Consider the following 27,939-nt stretch of genomic DNA (forward strand, 5'->3'; position numbering starts at 1 on the left):
GGTGGGGAATGTCACATTTACAACAAGCAATTTTGTTAAAGCGTTTTTGATCGTGTTTACGGGAACTTTTCACAGCCAAATAGTGAAAGACATTTGAGAAATGCTCGTGCCTGGTCTGATGCGTGATCGAGTTGGGTAGGTCATAACTGGGATACTCACTGTTTTATCTAACGACTCTGGTTTATCCCAGTAAGCCTGTCGTACCAGCATTTATCACTTACATAGTCCAAAAGTCAGGGGAATCAACCCAAGGAGCTTTGATGTTGGGAGACATTTGTCACACGTAAGCGCTCTCGTTGATAATTTAGTTTTTACACCACCATATTGGTATAGTAAGGGCTAAATAGCTCCAGGACATACATCCCAGGTTTACATTGTTCAAAGTATTTCTATTTTCATATCTAATAAAGAAAATTTTATTAAATTCTGTTCCCGGCCCGGTATCAGTGACCATACATGTATATAGAGTCGGGCATGGATTCAGTGTTAGTCCACTGTAATTCCAAGTGATATCAGCCTTTTTATAAACAAGTTCCCAGGCGCTGTAGAAAGCCATGGAACACGCGAAGACCAGCGCCTTTATATAGTACATTTTGTACTATCAACAACTTCTTATTCCAATGACATTAACAGCTGTTATCCCATTGTATAAGATCATTTTCTAGACCGATGGAATGTCATAAATTAAAGTACGACCAATTTCACTTACAGACTTACTTAAATAATAAAGATAAATACATAAACATCTGGTATGTTTACATTTGTTGTGTACGGATGGATTTGTTTATACTTGGACCAGTGCAGGAAATAAACAATATCTGATGGACCTGCACGAGATGTGCCGCCACTCGGAGTAATTAGGAGACCAGGTAGTACAGGACAGTTATTATTACACCGTACGACCATTCATCAGCAATTCATTAATGTCAATTCTGTCCAAAGCCTGATTAGGGTTCATAGTATTAGTCAACAATAAACCGATCATCGCCGATCTCGTCATCATAAACGTCAGGCGAACATAACTACCTACATCACGGTCGGAGGCAGGGCAACAATTACAGTGTTTTCTGTTTGTTTTGACTTTGTGGGGGATCACCACCGATTTGTTTTAGGCAACGGATCTGTCAAATATCCTCTAATGAATGTCACTTTTTAAGGCGACAGTAGTAGACTAGTAGACATATAAAAGTCACCTACCGCCAGACACGTAGCCATTCGACGTGTGCGCATGTCACTATTTTCACAAATGAAGGGAAAAAGCCTTATATTATAGAAATCTAAGCGCCCAATATTTTGGATTTATTACAGAGCGTAAGACATTAGACTGACGGTATTTTTCTGAATTGTTTATGATCCGGAAAGTTTGATGAATGATGTCGATTACATTAATAGGATATATACTCCTGTACGATATTCTGATAGATAACCAGTTAGAATAGGATGTACACAATTGTATACTCCTGTACGATACTCTGATAGATAACCAGTTAGAATAGGATATACTCCTGTACGATATTCTGATAGATAACCAGTTGGAATAGGATATATACTCCTGTACGATATTCTGATAGATAACCAGGATATATACTCCTGTACGATATTCTGATAGATAACCAGTTGGAATAGGATATATACTCCTGTACGATATTCTGATAGATAACCAGGATATATACTCCTGTACGATATTCTGATAGATAACCAGTTAGAATAGGATATACTCCTGTACGATATTCTGATAGATAACCAGTTAGAGTAGTATATACTCCTGTACGATATTCTGATAGATAACCAGTTAGAATAGGATATACTCCTGTACGATATTCTGATAGATAACCAGTTAGAATAGGATGTATACTCCTGTACGATATTCTGATAGATAACCAGTTAGAGTAGTATATACTCCTGTACGATACTCTGATAGATAACCAGTTACAATAGATTAACTCATTTACGACTATCTGATAGATAACCAGTTACAATAGGATATATACTCCTGTACGATATTCTGATAGATAACCAGTTAGAATAGGATATATACTTCTGTACGATATTCTGATAGATAACCAGTTACAATAGGATATATACTCCTGTACGATATTCTGATAGATAACCAGTTAGAATAGGATATACTCCTGTACGATATTCTGATAGATAACCAGTTAGAGTAGTATATACTCCTGTACGATATTCTGATAGATAACCAGTTAGAATAGGATTTTCATTTACACGAGATAGATATATATAAGATAGAGCATCTTAACTTGACATCATATTTGACGACGTTGACCACCACATTCCACAAAATACATTCATCTAGGCGACGAGTACCTTTAATTTCAGCTTAACACATTCAATTGCGCCACGGGTACCACCAAAAACATTACATATTCAAGCCAAGATGGCAGGACAAAAGAGTATGGCATTAAAACATTTTCATCGTAATGTTTCAGGTTTATCGTACAGCTATGGGTTTACAAGGATAAACAAAAAAGACAAATAAATTGCGTAGAGTTGTAAATCAAACATCTAGTTATAATGCTGAAGGAAGCGGTGGTTTGCCGGTATATTACAGTTATCGGGATTAAATGGTATTCAACACAGAATACCGACTTAAAAAAAACTTTATCCTAACTGAAAATCGATAAAACGTTGGCGAAATATTCACAAAAAATATAGATCTGCATGAATGAGAATAAGACCAGGTGTTCCGATAGAAAAGGCGTCTTCTACAAAGTCAGTAGATACTGTAGATGATAATGTAACCAAGGAATTATCAGACAGGGCAACATAAACTTTCGACATATTTTCTTTAAACGTCTTAAGTGATTGAGTTTGACTTTTCTTTGTCATTTCAGAGATGCAAGGACAAACTTAACACTTTGGCGGTGTCCGTGATGAACACTTGGCCGAACGTGAAACTGCGCGTGACTGAAGCCTGGGATGAAGATGACCACCACGCTAAGAATTCCCTCCATTACGAGGGTCGAGCTGTAGATATCACCACCAGCGACAGGGACCGAACCAAATATGGACTGCTGGCCCGACTCGCTGTTGAAGCTGGATTTGATTGGGTGTATTACGAATCACGTGGCCACATCCATTGCTCAGTAAAATCTGGTAAATATAGCTACACATTGTATCTGTAACCATGGAAAAGATTTTATAAAGTTTAATTAAGAGAGCATTTCGTATTTCTACATAGTCATATGAGGTTCGCTTTTTACAGCTTTCATGTATACTTTCCCTACTTTTTCGTTCTCAAGTTCCGCTTTTATAAAAAAAAAAAGTCAAAACGTGCATCAACGAAGAATTATGATGTTGGAATTGTCTCAAACAATATTACAATTATCTGACATATGTATTATTGTGATGTCATATACCTGTTAACATGTGATTTTAGACTACCTAGGTCAATCACAAATATGCCTGCATCAGGGCTATGACCATCGACTTTATGGAAGCATGTTTTCAATTTCCGGAGGTTCATAAAAACAGTATAATGCTCAGATGAGATTCTGTCCTCAAACTCATTCAAATGGAAAAGAAAGAAATTTTGATTTCCATATTATTGAATACTTGAAGGTACACTCCCATGATATGCTAAACAGTGTAACCTTTTAATGTAAAATTATTTCGTGATCTAATCGCAAGAAATCAACAAATATCTGGAGTACATAAGATTTGACACCAGCGTCATTCCCCGGATTCGATACTCAAATTTATAATTACTGGCCCATTTTCCAAAGTTTGGCGTTAAATGATCTTAATAGTCGATAGGCATTCCTAATGTTTTATCTTGGGAGACATTACACATCAGTCGGATGATTTCAACGTCACAATTGTACGGCGTTTATAAATGATTGTATGTTCTACCGCGTGAGATTACATGTAAATCACTCGCTGTTATATACACGTAAAGAAATAAGGTAGGGCACGAGAAAGTCGACCAATGTACGCGTCATCATCTGAAAGAAAAATCCCTTACTGTAAGATGGAAATCGATGAGCTACATCAACCTTTTGTCTGGCAGACACGTTATCAGAAACAGGTGGATGGCAGTATTTACATGGAGTTAATTCAACGTCCAATCCTACTGACGAATTCACAGGTGATCTGTCCGTTACATAACAGACGTTATCGATGTTTGACTGGCCTGTTTGACATTCCATGGCCGCTACCTGTTAGCACTACCGTGCACTTTAGGCGCTACACAATGGCGACCCGAGTCACAGTCTACGCGACTAACGCCCGCTTGTATTACTGCCTCTATTAAAACGCTATCGTCATTATCATAGCACTTGTAAAGCGCCTATTTCTGTCCCCTTGAAGTTTAAGAGATGCTCTTCGTTTTAACTCTTTTTCAAAAGCTGGTGACAATTATACCTCGGCCAGGTGTGTAGCCCAGATATTGGGAAGAATGAGGCTCACGATTCATCCCGTAAAACATCCAAACCAGAAAATCGGGGACAAGCGTTGGTCCTGCTACAATATACAACTCCCATCAAACGGAGGCGGTGCTTCGGAGAAGTTACTGAGGAGGTTCGGTTAGCCGTGTGGGTCTGAATGACACTTAAATATATTATTAGATAGAATTCTTCTAAATATTACCTATTGTCGTTTCAAAATGGTGTCAATACTGTAATTTGCCGGTGCAATTCTCCTATGATCAGGTAGGGGACGACCGCTCGGGTGCCCCATACTTGTAAAGACACCTATGGAGTGGCGGATTACCACTCCGATGTGTACTGAGGATTAGGCAGACTTGAAATGCTTCACGTTTTACGTGTTAAGTTCAAACTTAAGGTCAGTCGGATTCTCATGACGACATTTTATCTAAATGTTTTTTTGAACGGGAGTATTACTGACCGAAGGTTACGTGAATTCCTCGCAGATTAGTTTACAGTAGTTTTTTGAGGATAGAATCGCTGTCAAGAACTACAATACCGACCTAGTACGCGTACGTCGACCTACTAGGAAGTGTTTTAATATCGGAGATAAGTTAACCAGAAAAAACAGTATCATCTCTCGATTTTCGTCTTCTTCAAACATTTTCAGGCTCAATATTCTGGAAAGATGATTCGCGGTAAATAATGAGCGTGACGATTACACCGTCGCTGCGTACAGAGATATACGATTACTGGCAGTAAATAATATCAACGTGTAGATGTGGAATTTGTCACTGTCAATCTCGGGACACACCCCTGCACCTGTTTTATCAGAACATGGGTAGCTTTATTATACCAAAGGATAACCTTGTGAAGTCGGTAATACCGGAGCATACCGTTTTGGTATGTCGGTATATTGTATACCGTTATATTATATTGATGGTTCTTAACTTAGTAAAGCCAGAGCATATGGCCCCCATGTACATAAGATCAACCGAATTATATGGACTCCTTGTTTCTAAATTTAGAACAATTGACTATTAACAATAAATATATTGATAATCACAAAATGGCGGAATAGGATGATGTATTTGCCTTAGATACTTTAAGCCATTCTAATTAAAGCATTTTCTTTGCCTCACGTTTTTATTTAGTATTTTTCAATAAACCATTTTAAAAAATGTTGATTATAAGGTATTTTGTTGGTCATTCAAATTTCAAATGATACCTGTTCAGGCAAATTATTGTTTAATATGAACACATGAAATGTGAAAATTAAGAACCCATTATTCCGACTGACATAAATGTAATGTTATATCGACCATATGGACCTCAGCAAAGATTTGATAAATACTGGATACCATTATATATTACCGAGAGTTATTGCACGCTATGATATAATGGGCACCGATCTGACCCCACTACACAGCCTGGATTTCGGCCAATGATCATCCCGATATCATGACCTTACCAGTGCGCCCCGGTAGGGAAATAGGGAAGTATTTTAATAGCGCATTCGCTATACACGCAAATCAACATTCCACAAAGCGTTCTGAATCCTTCTGTCTGAAAGGAACACTGGATGAACGAAATAGTTTTAAAAGTTGAAAGACAGCAATGAAGAATGTTGGCATATTTTCACAGAGATGTGGAGTGATTACGAATGTGTCAAGGTCGAAGTCTACCTGTGTATAACCCTTTAGCACACCTTCACCTAAAGTCTTTGATATTCTAACGTAAAATATATCTAATACACGGGATTAAGAAATAGGAAGCGCGCGATTAGCGTCTGGATAATATTCTTAGGACAGAAATGCGAAGTTTTGATAATCTTTTGAATTACTTTAATCTTTTCTTCTGTAAGTAATACACATTTATGTTTATTTTTCACGAAATCTAAAAATATTTCAATATTACATGTCTGTGACATTGTGTCGTTACCTACCTGTTATGGTGGTAACTAACGTCAGGTGGCCTGTGTATAGGAGTTGGTATAGACGCCTTCGACCAGACCAAATATAACTCAGTCAAAGTCTACAAGGCACGCGGTGACGATACCCTTCATGTGCGTCTATCAAAACTTTGCTTTGACTTATTCAAACTGGGCCGAGAATTATTCTTCTTGATTGAATGTTTGTAAAAGGGCCATACACCCCCAAATACTAGTATGGACAGTGAAAAGTGTTGGGTAAACACTCGGGTAGATCGGGGACGGACGTGTCGGTCATATGTAGGAAACCCTCACATATGTCATCATCGCTAATCACGTCGTGTTGAACATGTACTCGATAAGAAGCCAGATCTGACAGCTAGCTCCTTGATTGAATACGATTTTCATCAATTAAGTTGACAACATGATCGGAGTTATCACATAATACCAAGCAATACAGAGTCTTGTTAAACAAAGCGATTGACAGACTGAACCGATGCCCACTCCAGACTATTTTAATTGTAAAGAAATCGCTGTTTGTAGCGTGATAATTATGCTAAATACACATTATATTTCATATGTAAACGACAACAAGTGTAATAACAGTGCTAAATACACACCAGATCCACAGTTTGTTTGTAAGTCATTGTTCACTGCGGTAATAGTATTGAATAGACGTTAGATTTTTAATGAGAAATTTATTTTTAGGATTTATTTTCAAACACTACATGGTCTATGTATTCTTAGACTATTTTGTATTTATTTCTTGTGTGTTTGCTGATAAAGTATATTATCTTCCACAGAATCTTCCGCCGCAATCAAGATTGGAGGCTGTTTTACAGGCTCCGGAACTGTACAAACGCCAGATAAAGGACGCGTTTTAATTTCTGAGATCAAAGTTGGAGACCAAGTTTTGACCATGACGAAAGCTGGAACTCTTCAATACAGTGACGTCATCACATTCCTGGACAGGGACGAACAGAGAACCGGTTTATACTACACATTGTTTACAAGCGACGAAAGAACGATAACTCTCACTGATAAACATCTCATTTACACCTCACAGTCAAACGAAACCACCTTTCATTCTTTCCAGGCACGATACGCTGATACTGTTAAAATAGGGCAATACGTTTTAATTGCCGAAAAGACAGAAGTAATTAAACCATCAAAAATTATTGACTTAAAAATAGCTTTTCAAGATGGTGTGTACGCGCCCTTGACGGCAGAGGGCAGCATCGTCGTGGATGACGTTGTGGCCTCGTGCTACGGTGTGATCAATAGTGAACTTATTGCGCATGCGGTGTTTGCACCAACGCGAATGTTACATACGATTTCACAACACATATCATTACCGTGGACTCAAACACATTCTAACGGAACGCATCGGCACCAGGAAGGTGTGAATTGGTACGCCGAGTTCCTTTACACCATTGGTAAATACCTTTTAGACAGAGATACGCTGTACCTCGTATAGTTTGGTGTCAAAGCGTAACTTACTACCCGGAAAATTGTACGTTTAACAGCGTGATGGTACGCTGCTAAGCAGGAAATGACTCGTACGCATGCCAACGGTTCTCCAGCAATAACTTGAGTACATGGAGGTTGTGTTCGCTTGGTTTCAACCAAGATACATTTCCCTCGGACTGGCTACAAGAACTGACTTCAAGTAATGACAAAATTTATCATGATTGCCATCGCACCTGTTTCATGGCGAATTGGTGCATTAATTATGAGGATTGTTTGTCTTCTGAACACAAAGTTTGGCTAGTGACACAAGACATTTATTTTATTCCCCATGCATGAAATTCACTTTTCCTCATTCTGACTAGATGGGAAGGTGACTGTGTATATAAAGATATGTATTATGAGTAATGTATGTGTAACAATGTGTTCTTGCGCTCATGGAAATTGATTAAGAAGATGCAAAATGTCGTTCCTGTCTGCGTCCTTGGTTCGATGCAATCACTCCGATTTATCAAACAATTGACTGGTTTGGTTTTCTGTGGCATGTGTTTAACTGTAAAGATCAGTAATCGGGAGTTTTCATAAACTGTGACTTTTTTAAAGTCAAAACTCAAATGAATGCTACATCAAACCGAGGCTGTTTGTGTTATACAAACACGTGTTATTTTTTTTTTACTTCGTCGAGTATCGTTGTCAATATAATTGTCCTTTAATTTATTTCATTGCCAGTAGATAAATTGTTTATTTAATATTTGTTTGTCATCCATGAAATGCATACGACGTTTGTGACTTAAATTATTTTTCTAGTATATTATGGTCTTTTATAAGAACAAGGCTTTAAGACTTTGCTTAATGTTTGTATATAAAAGTACATTTTTTGTATTGTGATTTTAGATGTGTCTAATTGCATTTTGTATAATGAAGTACTTGCTATCTGTAATATGAACAACCTTAATTGTGTTTCATATCACCTTGAGTTATCAGTCAACTCATTCATATCATATTTTAGGCATGCACGTTGTAATTTCACGGAATCCTCGTTGCTGTATTTGTAACGATCATTATTCTGAGACAAACATTATCTGTATATTTTATACAGTATATTTTCATCTAATGTTGGAGACGATTGTATTTTTGTCACTAAATAACACCTGCACACCATATTGAATTCGTCTATTTGATTACTATTTCCCTAACGGAACCCTGTAAATGTGTACTATTCTTTCTCATTCGCTCAGTTCTTGGCTTTAACCTCCTTAGTTTACCATTTCCACATTATCTCTCTGAAAACTAACATTCTCTCCTCTCGACCACGTAAATCCAACGTTTACGCGCAGATATGAGAAACAGAATCTTGAACTTCTATGTACCAAAACCTACGTGGTCTGACCACTTTTAGTTGACATGCTTATTCATTCGATTCCTGATTTTAGCAGTTGTAGCCATGACTCGTGTATTCAAATGCATTCCATGCCATTCCAATACTTGAAGGCTAACATTTCCCCCCTTTCTGTTGTTACGGCTGTGTAACACACCTATAGACATAGATCGCCTTTCTGGTACCATATTAGGACAAAGCAAAAACTTTAAGATTATATATGTACATTATCTAACGTCAACTTGGTCTTTTTTAATTCTTTTCAATTCATGCGCATGCATTCTACATTCTCTCAAAATTGACAAAATATGTGTTTTTCATTCGTCCGTTTACATTCTTACTCGACTCGTATATTCACATATTTGACTCATTTCTATTTAATATGAACTGCGACTGTTAGAAACCTTATAACATGTTGTTTGGTAGTTCACCGCGCAATACTGGTACCATGTTTAGTTATACGTGTCCGTAAACGGAGTTGTGTTTAGTTACGGTATACGCATGCAATTGCCATCGATTCCTTTGACGTCATAGTGATTGTAGCACCCCTCATGAGTGACATTTTAGATCATTTTATGTGACAGACACGCATACTGGCTTCAAGATATTGTAAGTATTGCTTAATATTTGTTATTTAGCTTTAAAATGTTTTCGAAACAGAAAATGATGTTAAATAAATAATGTTTTACGTAATATATGTGTTTATTTTTGCGTTGTTTGAAAGGAGGTGTTCCAGAAAATACCATAACATGAAAATCTTTATTTGCATGTTGTCAGAGAGAGCGAACAGTCCAACACTGTTTAGTCTACGAATGAGTTGAACATGGTCTACAAAAGTTAAAAGACACCAACTTGGTATCGTTTAACGTCTTACCAACACAAACATGTAATTTAAGGACGGTGTCCACGACTGTTGGGACCACAGACGACGCCAAAATTAGTGTCGTCACACCGGAATGTCACACCTGGACACGGTAGTGCGGCATATCATACTGACAACGGGCAAACCAGCCAACCAGTATTACCACCTAACCTCGATACGGTAGTGTGGTATATCATACTGACAACGGGCAAACCAGCCAACCAGTATTACCACCTAACCTCGATACGGTAGTGTGGTATATCATACTGACAACGGGCAAACCAGCCAACCAGTATTACCACCTAACCTCGATACGGTGGTGTGGTATATCATACTGACAACGGGCAGACCAGTCAACCAGTATTACCACCTAACCTCGACACGGTAGTGCGACATATCAAACTGACAACGGGCAAACCAGCCAACCAGTATTTCCAACTCCCCTCGACACGGTAGTGTGGTATATCATACTGAAAACGGGCAAACCAGCCAACCAGTATTACCACCTAACCTCGACACGGTAGTGTGGTATATCATACTGACAACGGGCAAACCAGCCAACCAGTATTACCACCTAACCTCGATACGGTAGTGTTGTATATCATACTGACAACGGGAAAACCAGCCAACCAGTATTACCACCTCCCCGAAAGTACCAATTTGATCCTGAGTCCTCTTTCAAACTAGGAAGCATTCAACTAAAAGCCAATATTTAGGTAGTTTCAAGAGAACCAATTATGTGGCAAGTTGTTTAGAAATAAGAGAAAAAATAATTCAATCGCCTCTCACGAAAAGTGCAATGAGAGCAACAGACAAAATTCCCGTTACCTGCAGGGCTCGGCTCCCAACACCATAGTCAGCTCTGTTTAAGGATATCAACAATGATCAAATCATAGACTGTTTTCTGAAGATAGGATAAACATTGCAATGCATTTTATCAATCCGGGTACAGTTCTGATTAACTCGTTAACATAGATCGTTTTCAAGCCAATTCCCATATAAGCGTACACGAGGACGTTTAAACTGTACTGATGTACCAGATAGATTTGGTCCTTTACAGTGGTACAACGACTACTGACTGATATAACGAGAAAAGGTTTACGAAAAACACGTGCTCTCTGATTTGAGGGAAATTGAACTAAACGTAGAAACAACTTAACAAAGATGTGAAACATATCAAAAGTTTGAAAAAAAACCCCACAAATTTAAGTTTTCAACTTTCATTACAAACGAATGATGACTAAACACGTAAGAATTTAACATTTAATGCAAAATGTCTGCTTCATTTTACTATTAATGAGTGAACGGCAAATCCTGGGAACCTTCTAACCTTAATCGTGTTTGACCAATGATTACGTGATAGGGCATTCAAATAGAAGAACTTAATAGAATATCAAAACATACGAGAGAGAAAAAATACCGACAAAACAGCGAAACCGTAATTCAACATAAAGTACAAGGATGATAAGGCCTGGTGTTCCGTAAGAGTCAGCGTCTTCTGCTTCATCGACTACACCCTCCATACAAACCTAGGTCACCACCAACCTAGGTCAAATCGACTACACCCGCCATACAAACCTAGGTCACCACACACCTAGGTCAAATCGACTACACCCGCCATACAAACCTAGGTCACCACACACCTAGGTCAAATCGACTACACCCGCCATACAAACCTAGGTCACCACCAACCTAGGTCACCACAAACCTAGGTTACCACACACCTAGGTCAAATCGACTACACCCGCCATACAAACCTAGGTCACCACACACCTAGGTCAAATCGACTACACCCGCCATACAAACCTAGGTCACCACCAACCTAGGTCACCACCAACCTAGGTTACCACACACCTAGGTCAAATCGACGACACCCTCCATAAAAACCTAGATCAAATCGACTACACCCGCCATACAAACCTAGGTCACCACAAACCTAGGTCAAATCGACTACACCCGCCATACAAACCTAGGTTACCACAAATCTAGGTCAAATCGACGACACCCGCCATAAAAACCTAGATCAAATCGAAGACACCCACCATACAAACCTAGGTCTAATTGACGACACACACCATACAAACCTAGGTCTAATTGACGACACACACCATACAAACCTAGGTCTAATTGACGACACCCACCATACAAACCTAGGTCTAATTGACGACACCCACCATACAAACCTAGGTCAAATCCGGGCTGAGAGTGGTGACAACGGAACGAGACGATGAGACGATGATGTCGACAATGAATCATCCCCATGGTCTTCATCAACCGGCATCTCTCGAAAACTTCTGTTGTTAATTTCTCCGTCAGTAATCGACATATGTCATGGAAATCGTGATAATTGGAACACGCCCTTGAATATCGAATCAACTGGGACATGTTAACGCCATAGATAGGAATGTCGAGATGCTGCTATCTTGAAAGGGAAAATTAACTATTGGTCAACTGAAATCAATTCGTTTATCATACAGCTTAGTTGAAAGATATCCCTGTTCGTTCCGTTGTAAGTATTGGAAGTATGTCACTTACCGTCAGTCTAAACAACTGACATCTGAATTATAAAAAATAGCTTTTAGCTTTTCTTAACTAAATCTATGACATTTCCTTGACAACCCGGAGAACACTACCTACACAGTTTAGGTCGCTGTGGGTTTTTTTTTCTAAAGAAGGATGCGGATCTTCTTATACATATCTTTATATTGGGTTCCTAAACTTCATAAGAATCCTTATAAATAGCCAATCAAAATATCGACATTCTACCTGTTTTTAGTTCTCCCATCACCTCCTAGATGTCGGTACTTAAGCCATTAGCATCACTGACAAGTCATATGAGGATGAATCAGCTGTATGATGTCCCTTACATCACTGACAAGTCATATGAGGATGAAACAGCTGTATGATGTCCCTTACATCACTGACAAGTCATATGAGGATGAAACAGCTGTATGATGTCCCTTACATCACTGACAAGTCATATGAGGATGAAACAGCTGTATGATGTCCCTTACATCACTGACAAGTCATATGAGGATGAAACAGCTGTATGATGTCCCTTACATCACTGACAAGTCATATGAGGATGAAACAGCTGTATGATGTCCCTTACATCACTGACAAGTCATATGAGGATGAAACAGCTGTATGATGTCCCTTATATCACTGACAAGTCATATTAGGATGAGACAGCTGTATGATGTCCCTTACATCACTGACAAGTCATATGAGGATGTAACAGCTGTATGGTGTCCCTTACATCACTGACAAGTCATATGAGGATGAAACAACTGTATGACGTCCCTTACATCACTGATAAATCATATGAGGATGAGACAGCTGTATGACGTCCCTTACATCACTGACAAGTCATATCAGGATGAAACAACTGTACGATACAGTTAAGTTCATATTTTTGACTCTGCTGTACATAGAACTCGTGCTTACACTTCCTGAACATCACAGTTTAGTCTGTTCTATATTATGAACCGAACACAAATTCCCTTTATCTCCAGTAATAATTCAAACATACAAATACGTTGATTGTACCTGCCCGACAGAGATACCTGATGTTTAAGATACATCATTATGCGTGCATATTTGTAGATCCCTCTCATACTCCTACACTTTTGAAAACATCAAAAGCGCCAAAGATTAAAAACGAGAGAGGAAATTTATTAAGAAAAAAAAAAAAATGGAAAACCTTTTGACGTTATAAAAACGGTATTTACTAGCGATATGAAAACTTTGATCACTTAAACAAAAATGTTATAAACTCTCAGAAACTCAATGTTTCAAATAGTCTACATTCCATTCTGACTCTAACAATTTTTTTAAATTATAAAAATCTGACCTTGCTCGTTTACCCTCATTGATATCCATGAGTTATCTTACAGTCGTAGCTAATATACATTCATCCTTTACTACGAATCGCAAGAAGTTTCCATTCGTCTAACAGTACGTTTTGAGTGTCCCAGTGTTAATCTATCTGTTGTTTGTATTTTCTTATCATGGTATCGAATCTAGTTCAGAAATACGTTTTTTTACAGCCATTTTATTGCTGTCTCTTATCGAAGGTACACGACTGAATTTGATATATCTGATGTTTGGCTACTCTCGATTTCAGTTCAGACTCTTTTCGGGAATATATGTGAAAACACTTGTCTGGTACTAAGAATAATGCTAAGAAGTAAGGAGCAAACAGGCTGGTTGGTATAATAATACTGGGTGATGAGGATTATAACACAGGGATGAGGATTATAATACTGGGATGATGAGGATTATAATACTGGGATGATGAGGATTATAATACTGGGATGATGAGGATTATAATACTGGGACGATGAGGAATATAATACTGGGACGATGATGATTATAATACTTGGACGATGAGGATTATAACACAGGGATGAGGATTATAATACTGGGATGATGAGGATTATAATACTGGGATGATGAGGATTATAATACTTGGACGATGAGGATTATAATACTGGGATGATGAGGATTATAACACAGGGATGATGAGGATTATAATACTGGGATGACGAGGATTATAACACTGAGATGATGAGGATTATAACACTGAGATGATGAGGATTATAATACTGGGATGATGAGGATTATAACACAGGGATGATGAGGATTATAATACTGGGATGATGGGGAATATAATACTGGGGTGATGAGGATTATAATACTGGGGTGATGAGGATGACTCTAACACAGGGATGATGGGGATTATAATACTGGGATGATGGGGATTATAATACTGGGATGATGAGGATTATAATAATGGGATGATGAGGATTATAAAACTGGGATGATGAGGATTATAACACAGGGATGAGGATTATAATACTGGGATGATGAGGATTATAACACAGGGATGAGGATTATGATACTGGGATGATGAGGATTATAACACAGGGATGATGAGGATTATAATACTGGGATGACGAGGATTATAATACTGGGATGATGAGGATTATAATACTGGGGTGATGAGGATTATAATACTGGGATGACGAGGATTATAATACTGGGATGATGAGGATTATAATACTGGGATGATGAGGATTATAATACTGGGATGATGAGGATTATAATACTGGGATGACGAGGATTATAATACTGGGATGATGAGGATTATAATACCGGGATGATGAGGATTATAATCCTGGGATGATGAGGATTATAATACTGGGATGATGAGGATTATAACCCTGGGATGATGAGGATTGTAATACTGGGATGATGAGGATTATAATACTGGGATGATGAGGATTATAATACTGGGGTGATGAGGATTATAATACTGGGATGATGAGGATTATAATACTGGGATGATCTTGATTATAATACCGGGGTGATGAGGATTATAATACTGGGGTGATGAGGATTATAATACTGGGATGATGAGGATTATAATACAGGATTGATGAGGATTATACTACTGAGATGATGAGGATTTATAATACCGGGATGAGGATTATAACACTGGGGTGATGAGGATTATAATACTGGGGTGATGAGGATTATAACACTGAGATGATGAGGATTATAATACCGGGATGAGGATTATAACACTGGGGTGATGAGGATTATAATACTGGGATGATGAGGATTATAATACTGGGACGATGAGGATTATAATACTGAGATGAGGATTATAACACTGGGGTGATGAGGATTATAATACTGGGGTGATGAGGATTATAACACTGAGATGATGAGGATTATAATACTGGGATGACGAGGATTATAACACTGAGATGATGAGGATTATAATACTGAGATGACGAGGATTATAATACTGGGATGATGAGGATTATAATACTGGGGTGATGAGGATTATAATACTGGGATGACGAGGATTATAATACTGGGATGATGAGGATTATAATACTGGGATGATGAGGATTATAATACTGGGATGATGAGGATTATAATACTGGGATGATGAGGATTATAACACTGGGGTGATGAGGATTATAATACTGGGATGATGAGGATTATAATACTGAGATGATGAGGATTATAACACTGGTGTGATGAGGATTATAATACTGGGATGATGAGGATTATAACACTGGTGTGATGAGGATTATAATACTGGGATGATGAGGATTATAAGACTGGGGTGATGAGGATTATAATATTGGGATGATGAGGATTATAACACTGGGATGATGAGGATTATAACACTGGGATGATGATGATTATAATACTGGGGTGATGAGGATTATAACACTGGGGTGATGAGGATTATAATACTGGGGTGATGAGGATTATAACACTGAGATGATGAGGATTATAATACCGGGATGATGAGGATTATAACACTAGGATGATGAGGATTATAACACTGGGATGATGAGGATTATAACACTGGTGTGATGAGGATTATAATACTGGGATGATGAGGATTATAATACTGGGGTGATGAGGATTATAATACTGGGATGATGAGGATTATAATACTGGGATGATGAGGATTATAATACTGGGATGATGAGGATTATAACACTGGGTGATGAGGATTATAATACTGGGATGATGAGGATTATAATACTGGGATGATGAGGATTATAATACTGGGATGATGAGGATTATAATACTGGAATGATGAGGATTATAACACTGGGATGATGAGGATTATAATACTGGGATGATGAGGATTATAACACTGGGATGATGATGATTATAATACTGGGATGATGAGGATTATAATACTGGGATGATGAGGATTATAATACTGGGGATGATGAGGATTATAATACTGGGATGATGAGGATTATAACACTGGGGTGATGAGGATTATAATACTGGGATGATGAGGATTATAACACTGGGGTGATGAGGATTATAATACTGGGGTGATGAGGATTATAATACTGAGATGATGAGGATTATACTACTGGGATGATGAGGATTATAATACTGGGACGATGAGGATTATAACACTGGGATGATGAGGATTATAATACTGGGATGATGAGGATTATACTACTGGGATGATGAGGATTATAATACTGGGATAATTAGGATTATAATACTGGGACGATGGGGATTATAATACTGGGATGACGAGGATTATAATACTGGGATGACGAGGATTATAATACTGGGATGATTAGGATTATAATACTGGGATGATGAGGTTTATAATACTGGGATGATGAGGATTATAATACTGGAATGATGAGGATTATAACACTAGGATGATGAGGATTATAACACTGGGATGATGAGGATTATAACACTGGGATGATGATGATTATAATACTGGGGTGATGAGGATTATAATACTGGGATGATGAGGATTATAATACTGGGGTGATGAGGATTATAATACTGGGATGATGAGGATTATAATACTGGGGTGATGAGGATTATAATACTGGGATGATGTGAATTATAACACTGGGGTGATGAGGATTATAATACTGGGATGATGAGGATTATAATACTGGGATGATGAGGTTTATAATACTGGGATGATGAGGATTATAATACTGGAATGATGAGGATTATAATACTGGGATGATGAGGATTATACTACTGGGATGATGAGGATTATAATACTGGGATAATTAGGATTATAATACTGGGACGATGGGGATTATAATACTGGGATGACGAGGATTATAATACTGGGATGACGAGGATTATAATACTGGGATGATTAGGATTATAACACTGGGATGATGAGGATTATAATACTGGGATGATGAGGATTATATGATACTGGGACGATAAGATTTCAAATACTTGATGATGATTGTAATACTGGGATGATGAGAATTATAACACTGAGATGATGAGGATTATAATACTGGGATGATTAAAGTACATTTTTTATATACATGTACTATGATAGTACAATTAATAAATTGTAATAAACGTCACATTAAACTCTGATACCATTTTAACAATACAGATTTAACCACTTGATGTACAGTGTTTAGTCTGTGTCAGTATAAATATACAGATTTAACCACTTGATGTACAGTGTTCAGTCTGTGTCAGTATAAATATACAGATTTAACCACTTTATGTACAGTGTTCAGTCTGTGTCAGTATAAATATACAGATTTAACCACTTGATGTACAGTGTTCAGTCTGTGTCAGCATAAATATACAGATTTAACCACTTTATGTACAGTGTTCAGTCTGTGTCAGTATAAATATACAGATTTAACCACTTTATGTACAGTGTTCAGTCTGTGTCAGTATAAATATACAGATTTAACCACTTGATGTACAGTGTTCAGTCTGTGTCGGTAATTGCTTGCTGTGACAAGGTTTGTTAACTGCCTGATGACGACTGATATCTGATATTACGTCACATATTGTCCCCACACGTGTCAACTTTATTTAAGGACAATATTAATGATGCCTAGTTGATCGTTCACGCGTAATTAACTACACTCCTTTCTGACAAGTCAATATAGTTTTACTGTTTCATTGACTGGGAAGAGTGCTTACAGTTCTGCTATCGGAAGGAATATCGATTTTCACAGCAGTTTGGAGACAATGATGTCACTAAGGGTGTCTCACGTGATCCTATTTCCGGCTGCAGCACGTCACGGTCCGAGTATCACCTTGTATCTCTGCAGTACCGGCCATGTCGTCACAGCAGCTATCGCCCTTATCTGACAGACGTGTACAAAGTGTTACACTGCATATGAGGCTTCTGGTGTTTAAACCTGGCATTAAACAACTGTTGAAATAGCGATAATTATGTCTACAACTGTTGAAATAGCGATAATTATGTCTAAATCCATTTCTGGTGGCTTATTACAATCAGTCATGAAAAAGCGCCTAAACGGTACTAACGTTTTTGTTACTTGGGATGGCGACTCATATTGTCCGAGTGATGCTATTTTCCTATTATTATCATTCATCTTACTTTGAATTGTATCTGCTATAATCATGTGCCACACCAGTGAATAAGACATTTTACCATAAAAGGTGAATACAGCCTTTTTTTTTTTTTTTTCTGTTTATCGTTAGGGTTGTTAGATATAACATTTTACATTTTTGATCTTTTTGTGTATCGTAAATGGTGTTAGAAATAACACATTTTATATTTTGGTCTTTCTGTGTGTCGTCAGTGGTGTTAGAAATAACAATGATAACTTACAGTCGACCTACTGCTGCTTCTTCTCCTGGCATCGTCTGTAAATGCCTGGTTTCCTGCCCCGTGGTGCTCGATACCAGTTTCCAACGTCATCAGGTGGTCGCCAACTTTACTCGGATGTTTCAACCCTGAACCACGACATCCTCTGGTTGGTGGGTCAGTAGTGGTGGCCAAGCCACTTCTCGATGGATCCTGTCTTCCAGCCTTTGTCGTTCCGACGTTGACATATCCAGCATGATGCTCTTTCTGCTGCCTCTCAGTTTTCTCAAGGCCGATGACATGGCCTTTCCCAGCATTCCTAGTTGTTGCAACAGCCTCCTCACCGACTGTGCTGGGAACCCTTCGCCACCGACCTCAAATGCAAACATCCACACCTCCCAGCCCCTTTCTCTACAGTTTGATGTCAGGTCAGCGTATTCCAGGTTCTTCCTCTCATGTGCCTCTTCACAATTCTCCTCCCATGGTACAGTGAGTTCCACTAGGATGAGAATCTTGGACTGGGTCGCTGTGAGAACCATGTCTGGGCGACTTGTTGTTTCCACAATACCTGGGAACACAAGTCTCCGATCCAGGTCCACTTTCAACACCCAGTCCCTTCCTCTGTCCAGTAACGATGGACTAACTGGTTTCTTCGCCTCTGCTGTTTTCCCCTGTCTCAAGAAGACCTTTTCCTGACCTACTGCTGTCTTCTGGCGCTTCTTCCTTCTTTTATGCGTCTACTATGATAGCAAACTCACCAAGTACCTTGTCATGACGCCATCCATACCGTCCCTGTGACAATGCTACCGGACACTCTGATAGGATGTGGTACATTATTCCCCGATTCCCACACAGTTGACAACTAGGGTCCTCAGTAAGCCGCCACTGATGAAGATTTGCCGGGGACGGTAGCGTGTCATACACGGCCCTTAACAGGAAAGCTATCCTTTACTGGTCCTTTCTCCACAGTTCCGACCATGATAGTTTCCTGTCGGGTAAGTCCCATTTCATCCATGCTCCTTGCTTCCCAAGCTCCACTGCTTTTGCTTTCCGATGGTCCTCTTCTATCCTCCTTACTTCACTCTGAACCATCCCTCGTCTTTCTGTAACTGATGCATGTTTCTACTGTTGAAAGTGCTGCATTCCCAGTCCTTGTCTACCAATACAGGTGTTTCCGATAATGTCTCGCAGTTCCAACATGCTTTCAGCCTGGTCTACAGATGTTGATGCCGACCACTTCCTTCCTGTTCTGGTTTGGACGCCTGCACCGCTGACTCTGGAATCTGCAGAATCTCTCAAGGTCATGACGAGGCGACATTTACGACCTTAAATTCCTCGACTATGGATGAAATTGGTACCTGGAGTTGAGTTGATTTTCCATACAGCCCAACAGAAGTGAAACCTGGTGGAACTCCCAACCATCGCCTCAGATAACTGCTAACTGATTTCTCTAACCCCTCCACTTTCGTAACTAGAACTTCGTAAATCAGCAGCAGCCACATAAGTCAAGGTATGGTCCCATGCTGGTAAATCCAGGCCTTGTACTTCCTAGGGAGACCACTTCCCTCCACTTTCTTCTTCCAAGCCTTTGTTTGATCAAGCGTCTTCTTCACCGAGATGTTATCCGTGAGTGATTCATCAAACCACTTTCCTAGGCATTTGATTGGGTTGTTTACAAGGGTAGGGATCTCTTCGTCCTGTACCTTCATCCTCACTTGGCAAATTCGACCTTTCTTTAACATAAGGCTTCGTGATTTCCGTGGTTTAAACTTCATAGGCGCCCAAGACACAATTTACATTTTGGTCTTACTGAATATCGTCAGTGATGTTAGAATTAACACATTTTACATTTTGATCTTTCTGTGTATCAACAATTATGATAAATAAGCAGGAATCCAGAAGGGATGTCGGGGAATCAAAATGGCCTTCAGCAAATTTAGAGCATATTGACATAATATCGATTCTTTTCTCCAGTGCAATATTGAAATTTCTGTTATATGATTGAAATATATGTTATATTCAACAGGAAATCATTTGCATCTGAACTGAAAAATCGATGGATTTCAGTGCGATGAATAGAAATCGCCTTTCAGACTGGGCAAAAAACAAGTTACATTGTATATAATCGCCGTGATTTTCTATATTACCCCTGCAGTAATGATGATATTATATTTGTTGTTCAAATTGTTAAATTCCGTTATTTCACTGGTAAAATGTGATTGTAATAATGTATCAAAATTAGCTTCAACAAATGTAAATATATGTATGAGTGGATGTAACAAAAAAGTGGTGCACTGGCCCAATATTTTTATCTACATGTATTTATAAGTTAAAAAGGGCATGACATACGTGGGTATTCCATGAACTGATTCTTCTACCTATATTTATTTATCAGAGTTAAAATGTCATGCAGGGTCTTCTTAAACTGAAGCTGATTTTAAAGAAGGGCCATCTAAACACGTTCTATCTAAAATGCAATCGTCTTTTTCTTGATTGCAGAGAAGCTCGAGGTCCTAGAAAGAATGTGCAATTAGAATCTGAGGGAATAGTAAAAAGTTTTCATATACACAGATTTTACCCTGATATATTGGTTCCTTATTTTATATATTCTGCGCAGTTTTGTATTTTGCTACATTATGTTTGAGAGGTATAACAGGTCTCCGACCGACTACCGGTGAGACGGAACCCTCCTGTGTCCCACGTCTAATCCAGGGACCAGGTGCGTGATAGAACCAGGATAAACAATTCTATTAAATACATAGGAATTAATTAGATAAGGTGTATACAGATAGGCTTGATCAATAACAAGGAGCGGTGGAGATAGCGTATCTGTGGGCCTAGTCAGTGTAAGTTGTGGGAGGTTCCTGTACTCAGCCCTGCAGGGTGTAAGTAATGTTAATTCATCTGGCTTGTTTTCGTACGTGTATCAACAAATGTAACATACAGGTTCGATTTTATCAATACAACACACGAAATTGTTTTAATGATACGGTTAAGTTTAATATTGTTTAGGCCCCTGGTTCGCACAGCAGGCCAGTGACCTCTAGTTATAAGACCGATAACAGCCCCTTATCATTCTCCGACAGAGTTGATGAGCCCCGATAAAACTTTTTGATACATCCCGTTAATTCAAAAGGCGCCGATCTTAAAATTTTGCCTGTAATATTTATAAAAGATGTTTTATTATTAATATAACAGTGTTACGGGACAGGTAAGGTTTGCTTATACCGCCAGGTAAGAGGTTGGGTGGTACCAGACAGCGCCAACAGGTGGCGCCACACTGCTACCTTAAGGCATGGTCTTTAAGTGGTCAGCGGGAAATTGTTCGATGTAGAATTGTGATTATTTTAATTAGAACATCAAATCGGGATTAAATGCCATAACCAATTATTGTCATTTTCAATGACCCGGAGATATACGTAGCTGAACTTACTCCAATCTAAGCCTAGAGAAAAATAGCCTCGTTATCAGCGTGGTATATGGTGCACAACCTTAGTCAGAATTCTTTCTGGTTGAGCTGACAATTAATCCGGATTCTTTTTCTCTTTTTACAAGCGCTAAGGGCATAAGTTTCAAAAATACATAGTTTCAAACATGAGTGCATTTTCCAATGTTGTACTCTATGTAATAGTTTAATCTACAATATTCTTCGTTATTTCTAATAGAACTGCAAAAACATACAAAATATTTTCAAGGGGTACAGATATATCACATGCTTATAACTAACTACAGAATAACAACACGAGACATAATAAAAATGTAAAACAGCGTAAAAAGCATCGTCTGTAAGTACAGATATATCACATCATTATCACTAACTACACCATGACAACACGAGGAGATATTATAAAAATTAAAACAACGTACAAAATATCGTCTGTAAGTACAGATAGATCACATCATTATCACTAACTACACCATGACAACACGAGGAGATATTATAAAAATTAAAACAACGTACAAAATATCGTCTGTAAGTACAGATAGATCACATCATTATCACTAACTACACCATGAAAACACGAGGATATATTATAAAAATTAAAACAACGTACAAAATATCGTCTGTAAGTACAGATAGATCACATCATTATCACTAACTAAAACGGTTGTCTGGCAGATTTTAATGAGTTTTAAGAATATATGTTATTCTAATGAGAAGTTTTAAGAATATGTGTTATTCTAATGAGAAGTTTTAAGAATGTATGTCATTTCACTGACACTTTTTAAGAATATGTGCTATTTTAAGGACAAATTTTAAGAATATATGCTATTTTTATTTCGATTTAATGTTATAAGACATGTTTACAACACAATATTACAAATAAGGACATGAGTCCTAACGAGTTGTCAGTTTGTTGTGTTACCGTGTATCTGACATGTTCTCGTCGTAACATATTTAGGTTGATTCCATGTAAGAATGACTTTTTTTTTTACTAAATATCGCTACTTCCTTATTTAATTTTGAATACTGACTTAAATGTTTTTCTGAAAACTTTCTTCCATTAATGATTATGTGCCTATTTCATCAGAGAATACCGACATAGCAACGAAACTGTAATTCTAACTCTAAATCGTTATTACGAACGCAAGAACAATCGATTTGCACGGAAGCTCTTAAAAAGTACTGGAAAAATACGATTATGCATCTTCAAACGTCTTCTGCCTATTCGACGATACCTGCCATACAAATCTAGGTGTTATCGATGACACCCGCCATACAAATCTAGGGTCAAATCGACGACACCTCCGATACAAATATAGGTCGAATAGACGACAACTGCCATACGAATCTAGGTCAAATAGACGACAACTGCCATACGAATATAGGTCAAATCGACGACACCTCCGATACAAATCTAGGTCGAATAGACGACAACTGCCATACGAATATAGGTCAAATAGACGACAACTGCCATACGAATCTAGGTCGAAGAGACGACACCTGCCATACGAATCTAGGTCGAATAGACAACAACTGCCATACGAATCTTGGTCAAATAGACGACAACTACCATACGAATCTAGGTCGAATAGACGATAACTGCCATACGAATCTAGGTCGAAGTGACGACACCTGCCATACAAATCTAGGTCGAATAGACGACACCTGTCAAAGAAATCTAGGTCAAATCCGGTTGAAGCCATAATATCAAAATAAGATCCGGACGGTGACAACAAAACAAAGTATCGAATACGTCAAACTTGATACGTACAAGGAAGTAGATTATTTCCGTATGAGATCATGATGCTGACTATCTTTTTTTTTTACATAGCGTTTATCAACCTGTATCTCTAGAAACCTTCTGGTCTTGTTAAAATTTCGTCAGCAGTGGATATCTGTCACGGAATTCCTAATACTGGGAACATGTTCTTGAATATCGAATCGACTGGGACATGTAAACACCGTAGGTAGAGGAAGCAGGTATGTTACTATTAAAATGGAAAATCAACAACAGGGAAATTGGTCAAGTCTCTCTTTTCAGGTAAATATCTTTAGTGCAACAAACATCCCAGTCCATAATTTAATGTGTCGATAATTTCCACGCTCCTTTATTCCATTGATAAATTACGAGATAAAAACAAAATTGTCTACGTTGACATGTTTCTGGATAAAAGGATTATTAACTGAAATGATTTATTGCTATTGTAATGTGATCTCATTATTCTTTTAACGTTTATTACATTATTAGATGTTGACTTGTTAATGAAAGCCAACAATAGCATGTCGTATAACATAATTCCTTCCCATTAGAAGCTGACCGTCACTATAACAGTAATTTGCTATACTTACTATTTTAGGGCGATACGCCGATGTACCTATCAGATATTATCGCGTGTCACATACGCCTTCTCATTCTCTCATTGTTTGCTAATCATTTCCACGATAAGGCACCTTGTCGTGTGATTTGTACTTTTTCGGTAAGTGGTATATAGGGGTTCCTGCAATGAATGTTGTCTGTCATTATAGTCCTATGAAATTTAATTGTTCGATGTCGAGTTAAATGGCAATCAGATAGGAAAGTGTTTAATTTTTCTCTGTATTATTTCATAAGGATTGACGGAAGATTAGAGAATGACTACTCGTGTTGATAACTAAACATAGTAAAGATTTGTTTGGTAGAGTTTCCGGAAGCAGAAGGCTTCGGCATGTATGATACAGAACATATCTACAGAGAGAAATGAAATGTCATATCATATACATACATCTCGTAAATACTAAATTATTTCCAGATTGAAAATCTTCTTTTATTTGTTGTTTGGATAATTATAGGAAACACATTATACTTTAACATGAAGTGTTATTGTAACTTGTGCGCTAAACCACCCACATGGACAATCTGATTTACACTATACCACCACTTGGGAACATTCTGCGTATTAATAACAGACCTTCCATAGGTATTGGTATAAACCGATTATAATGTAGTGATATTTCTGGAAAATGCACTAATTTGAGAGATAACGACTTGATAAACATCTGTTAGAAAGTGGCGTTTATAGCAGGCCTTGAGAATATTGATAATTCAAAAAATGCATACCAAATACCACGTATGTTATATAATATTTGAAATTGAAAAGATAAAATTGTACCAAGTAACTCTACATGTACAAGGTCGAAGAATATAAACATAACTGCCATGAACGAGAAAACGTTTATGCGATTACTCAACTTCTCTGTTTACGAGGGGAGTGGACTATGTGTCTATTATATATATCCAAGTATCAACCTCTTTGTTTACGAAGGAGAAGAAATATATGTCTATCCAATAACTTCAATTCTTTGTTCACGAAAGAGTGAAATATCTGTTTATCAAATTACTTCAATTCTTTATTTACGAAGGAATTAAATATCTGTTTATCCAAGTATCCATTTCTTTGTTTAAGGACTGAAATACCTGTCTATCCAGTTACTTCAATTATTTGTTTACGGAGGAGTGAAATATCTGTTTATCCAAGTATCCATTTCTTTGTTTAAGGAGTAAAATATCTGTTTATCCAAGTATCCATTTCTTTGTTTAGGAGTAAAATATCTGTTTATCCAAGTATCCATTTCTTTGTTTAAGGAGTAAAATATCTGTTTATCCAAGTATCCATTTCTTTGTTTAAGGAGTAAAATATCTGTTTATCCAAGTATCCATTTCTTTGTTTAAGGAGTGAAATATCTTTTATCCAAGTATCCATTTCTTTGTTTAAGGAGTGAAATATCTGTTTATCCAAGTATCCATTTCTTTGTTTACGAAGGACTAGTATATAATCTCCTTTGTTTGCGAAGATATTTCAATGTTTTGCCGATCCTGATACAAAATATATGACCTTTGCATTGTTATCATTATATGTACAGTTTTATCATTAAATGTATTACTGTGTTGTTGACTTGATGACTATACTTTCATGGTTAGATGATAATGAACTCCCTAAAACAGGATTAATGTTGAGTAGTCAAACAGAATTCAAAATCCACATGTAGGAGGTGAGGAACGTGCAGCAATCTGAAGGCGTGTCTCTGTAAAATGTGTCGGGTAACATTTATCAGCGAAACAAATAAATAGAGGATATCTAACAGTGTTTTTAGTGATACCAAATATGTTTCATGGGTGGGGCTAATATTTTGGAATTTTTCACGCACATCACTAGTAAAAAATATCAAAATATTAGCCGCACATTTTGTTTATTACATTTTTACAGCAAAATTTACCCGGTCAGATTTCAATTTGTCCCATAGTCGTTTGTAAGCAGTGTTTTGATTCAATGGTCAAATCAGAAAAGTGATATTTTTCACTACTGAAAAATATCACTTATAGAATGAATAATGTTCGATATTTCACTAGTAAAAATGTGATGAATGATGATAATACTCAGAATGAGTTATGATGATACTTTCTATTAGAATCCCAAAGTGAATCATTGAGAAGTAAATGTGATTGTACTATACGGTCACACATCATTTGAAAATTTTAAAATGAAAGTATAGTTACAATGTATTCATACATGTATCAATAATACAAAATACACACTAAGCATGCAGACATGTTGATGAGATTATGCAGTTTTTCGCATTTATGTAAAGCATAAGTATGTACCATAAACAAAACATCGAACAAAGTCAACACATAATTCAATTAATAAGGAGAATACAGCAGAACCTGATGAGACATAGTATCTGAAGTAAAACAAATGTGAATTTTTGCTTGTAAAAACACAACTTCCATAACACATGTTCTCATTTCACAAAATCACATTTATTTACCATAATATCATTACAACCAAAGCGCGACAACTCCAATAACCTTTAACCTTCCTTTGACCGGCAGGTTTTGACTGGGGTTATTTAGCATTATCCATTCGGTAGAAGCATACCTTCCGTAAAATATTCATTTAACATTTTGTGGTGAGTGTTATCATACAAAGATATGTACATGTTACAGTGATTTAGATTTTGTGGTAAGTGTTATCATACAAATATATGTACATGTCACAGTGATTTAGATTTTGTGGTGAGTGTCATCATACAAAGATATGTACATGTTACAGTGATTAAGATTTTGTGGTGAGTGTTATCATACAAAGATATGTACATGTCACAGTGATTTAGATTTTGTGGTGAGTGTTATCATACAAAGATATGTACATGTTACAGTGATTTAGATTTTGTGGTGAGTGTTATCATACAAAGATATATACATGTCACAGTGATTTAGATTTTGTGGTGAGTGTTCAGTGATTTAGATTTTGTGGTGAGTGTCATCATACAAAGATATGTACATCTCACAGTGATTTAGATTTTGTGGT

At 37.4% G+C, this 27,939-nt stretch overlaps 1 protein-coding gene across 2 annotated transcripts in view; it reads left to right on the forward strand.

Moving 5' to 3' along the window:
- The window catches only part of LOC117317425 (sonic hedgehog protein A-like), a 102,947-nt gene extending 93,094 nt beyond the window's left edge, over nucleotides 1–9,853 (forward strand). For both annotated transcript variants that reach the window (XM_033872238.1, XM_033872244.1), the window contains 2 exons: nucleotides 2,856–3,117; nucleotides 7,119–9,853. In XM_033872238.1, coding sequence (XP_033728129.1) covers nucleotides 2,856–3,117; nucleotides 7,119–7,792 — 936 coding nt within the window. In that variant the 3' untranslated portion in view covers nucleotides 7,793–9,853. The remainder of the gene's footprint in view (nucleotides 1–2,855; nucleotides 3,118–7,118) is intronic.
- The last annotated feature ends 18,086 nt before the right edge of the window (nucleotides 9,854–27,939 follow it).

This window comes from Pecten maximus, chromosome 2 (assembly GCF_902652985.1).
Source record: "Pecten maximus chromosome 2, xPecMax1.1, whole genome shotgun sequence".
In the NCBI taxonomy this organism is placed as follows: Eukaryota; Metazoa; Mollusca; class Bivalvia; order Pectinida; family Pectinidae; genus Pecten; species Pecten maximus.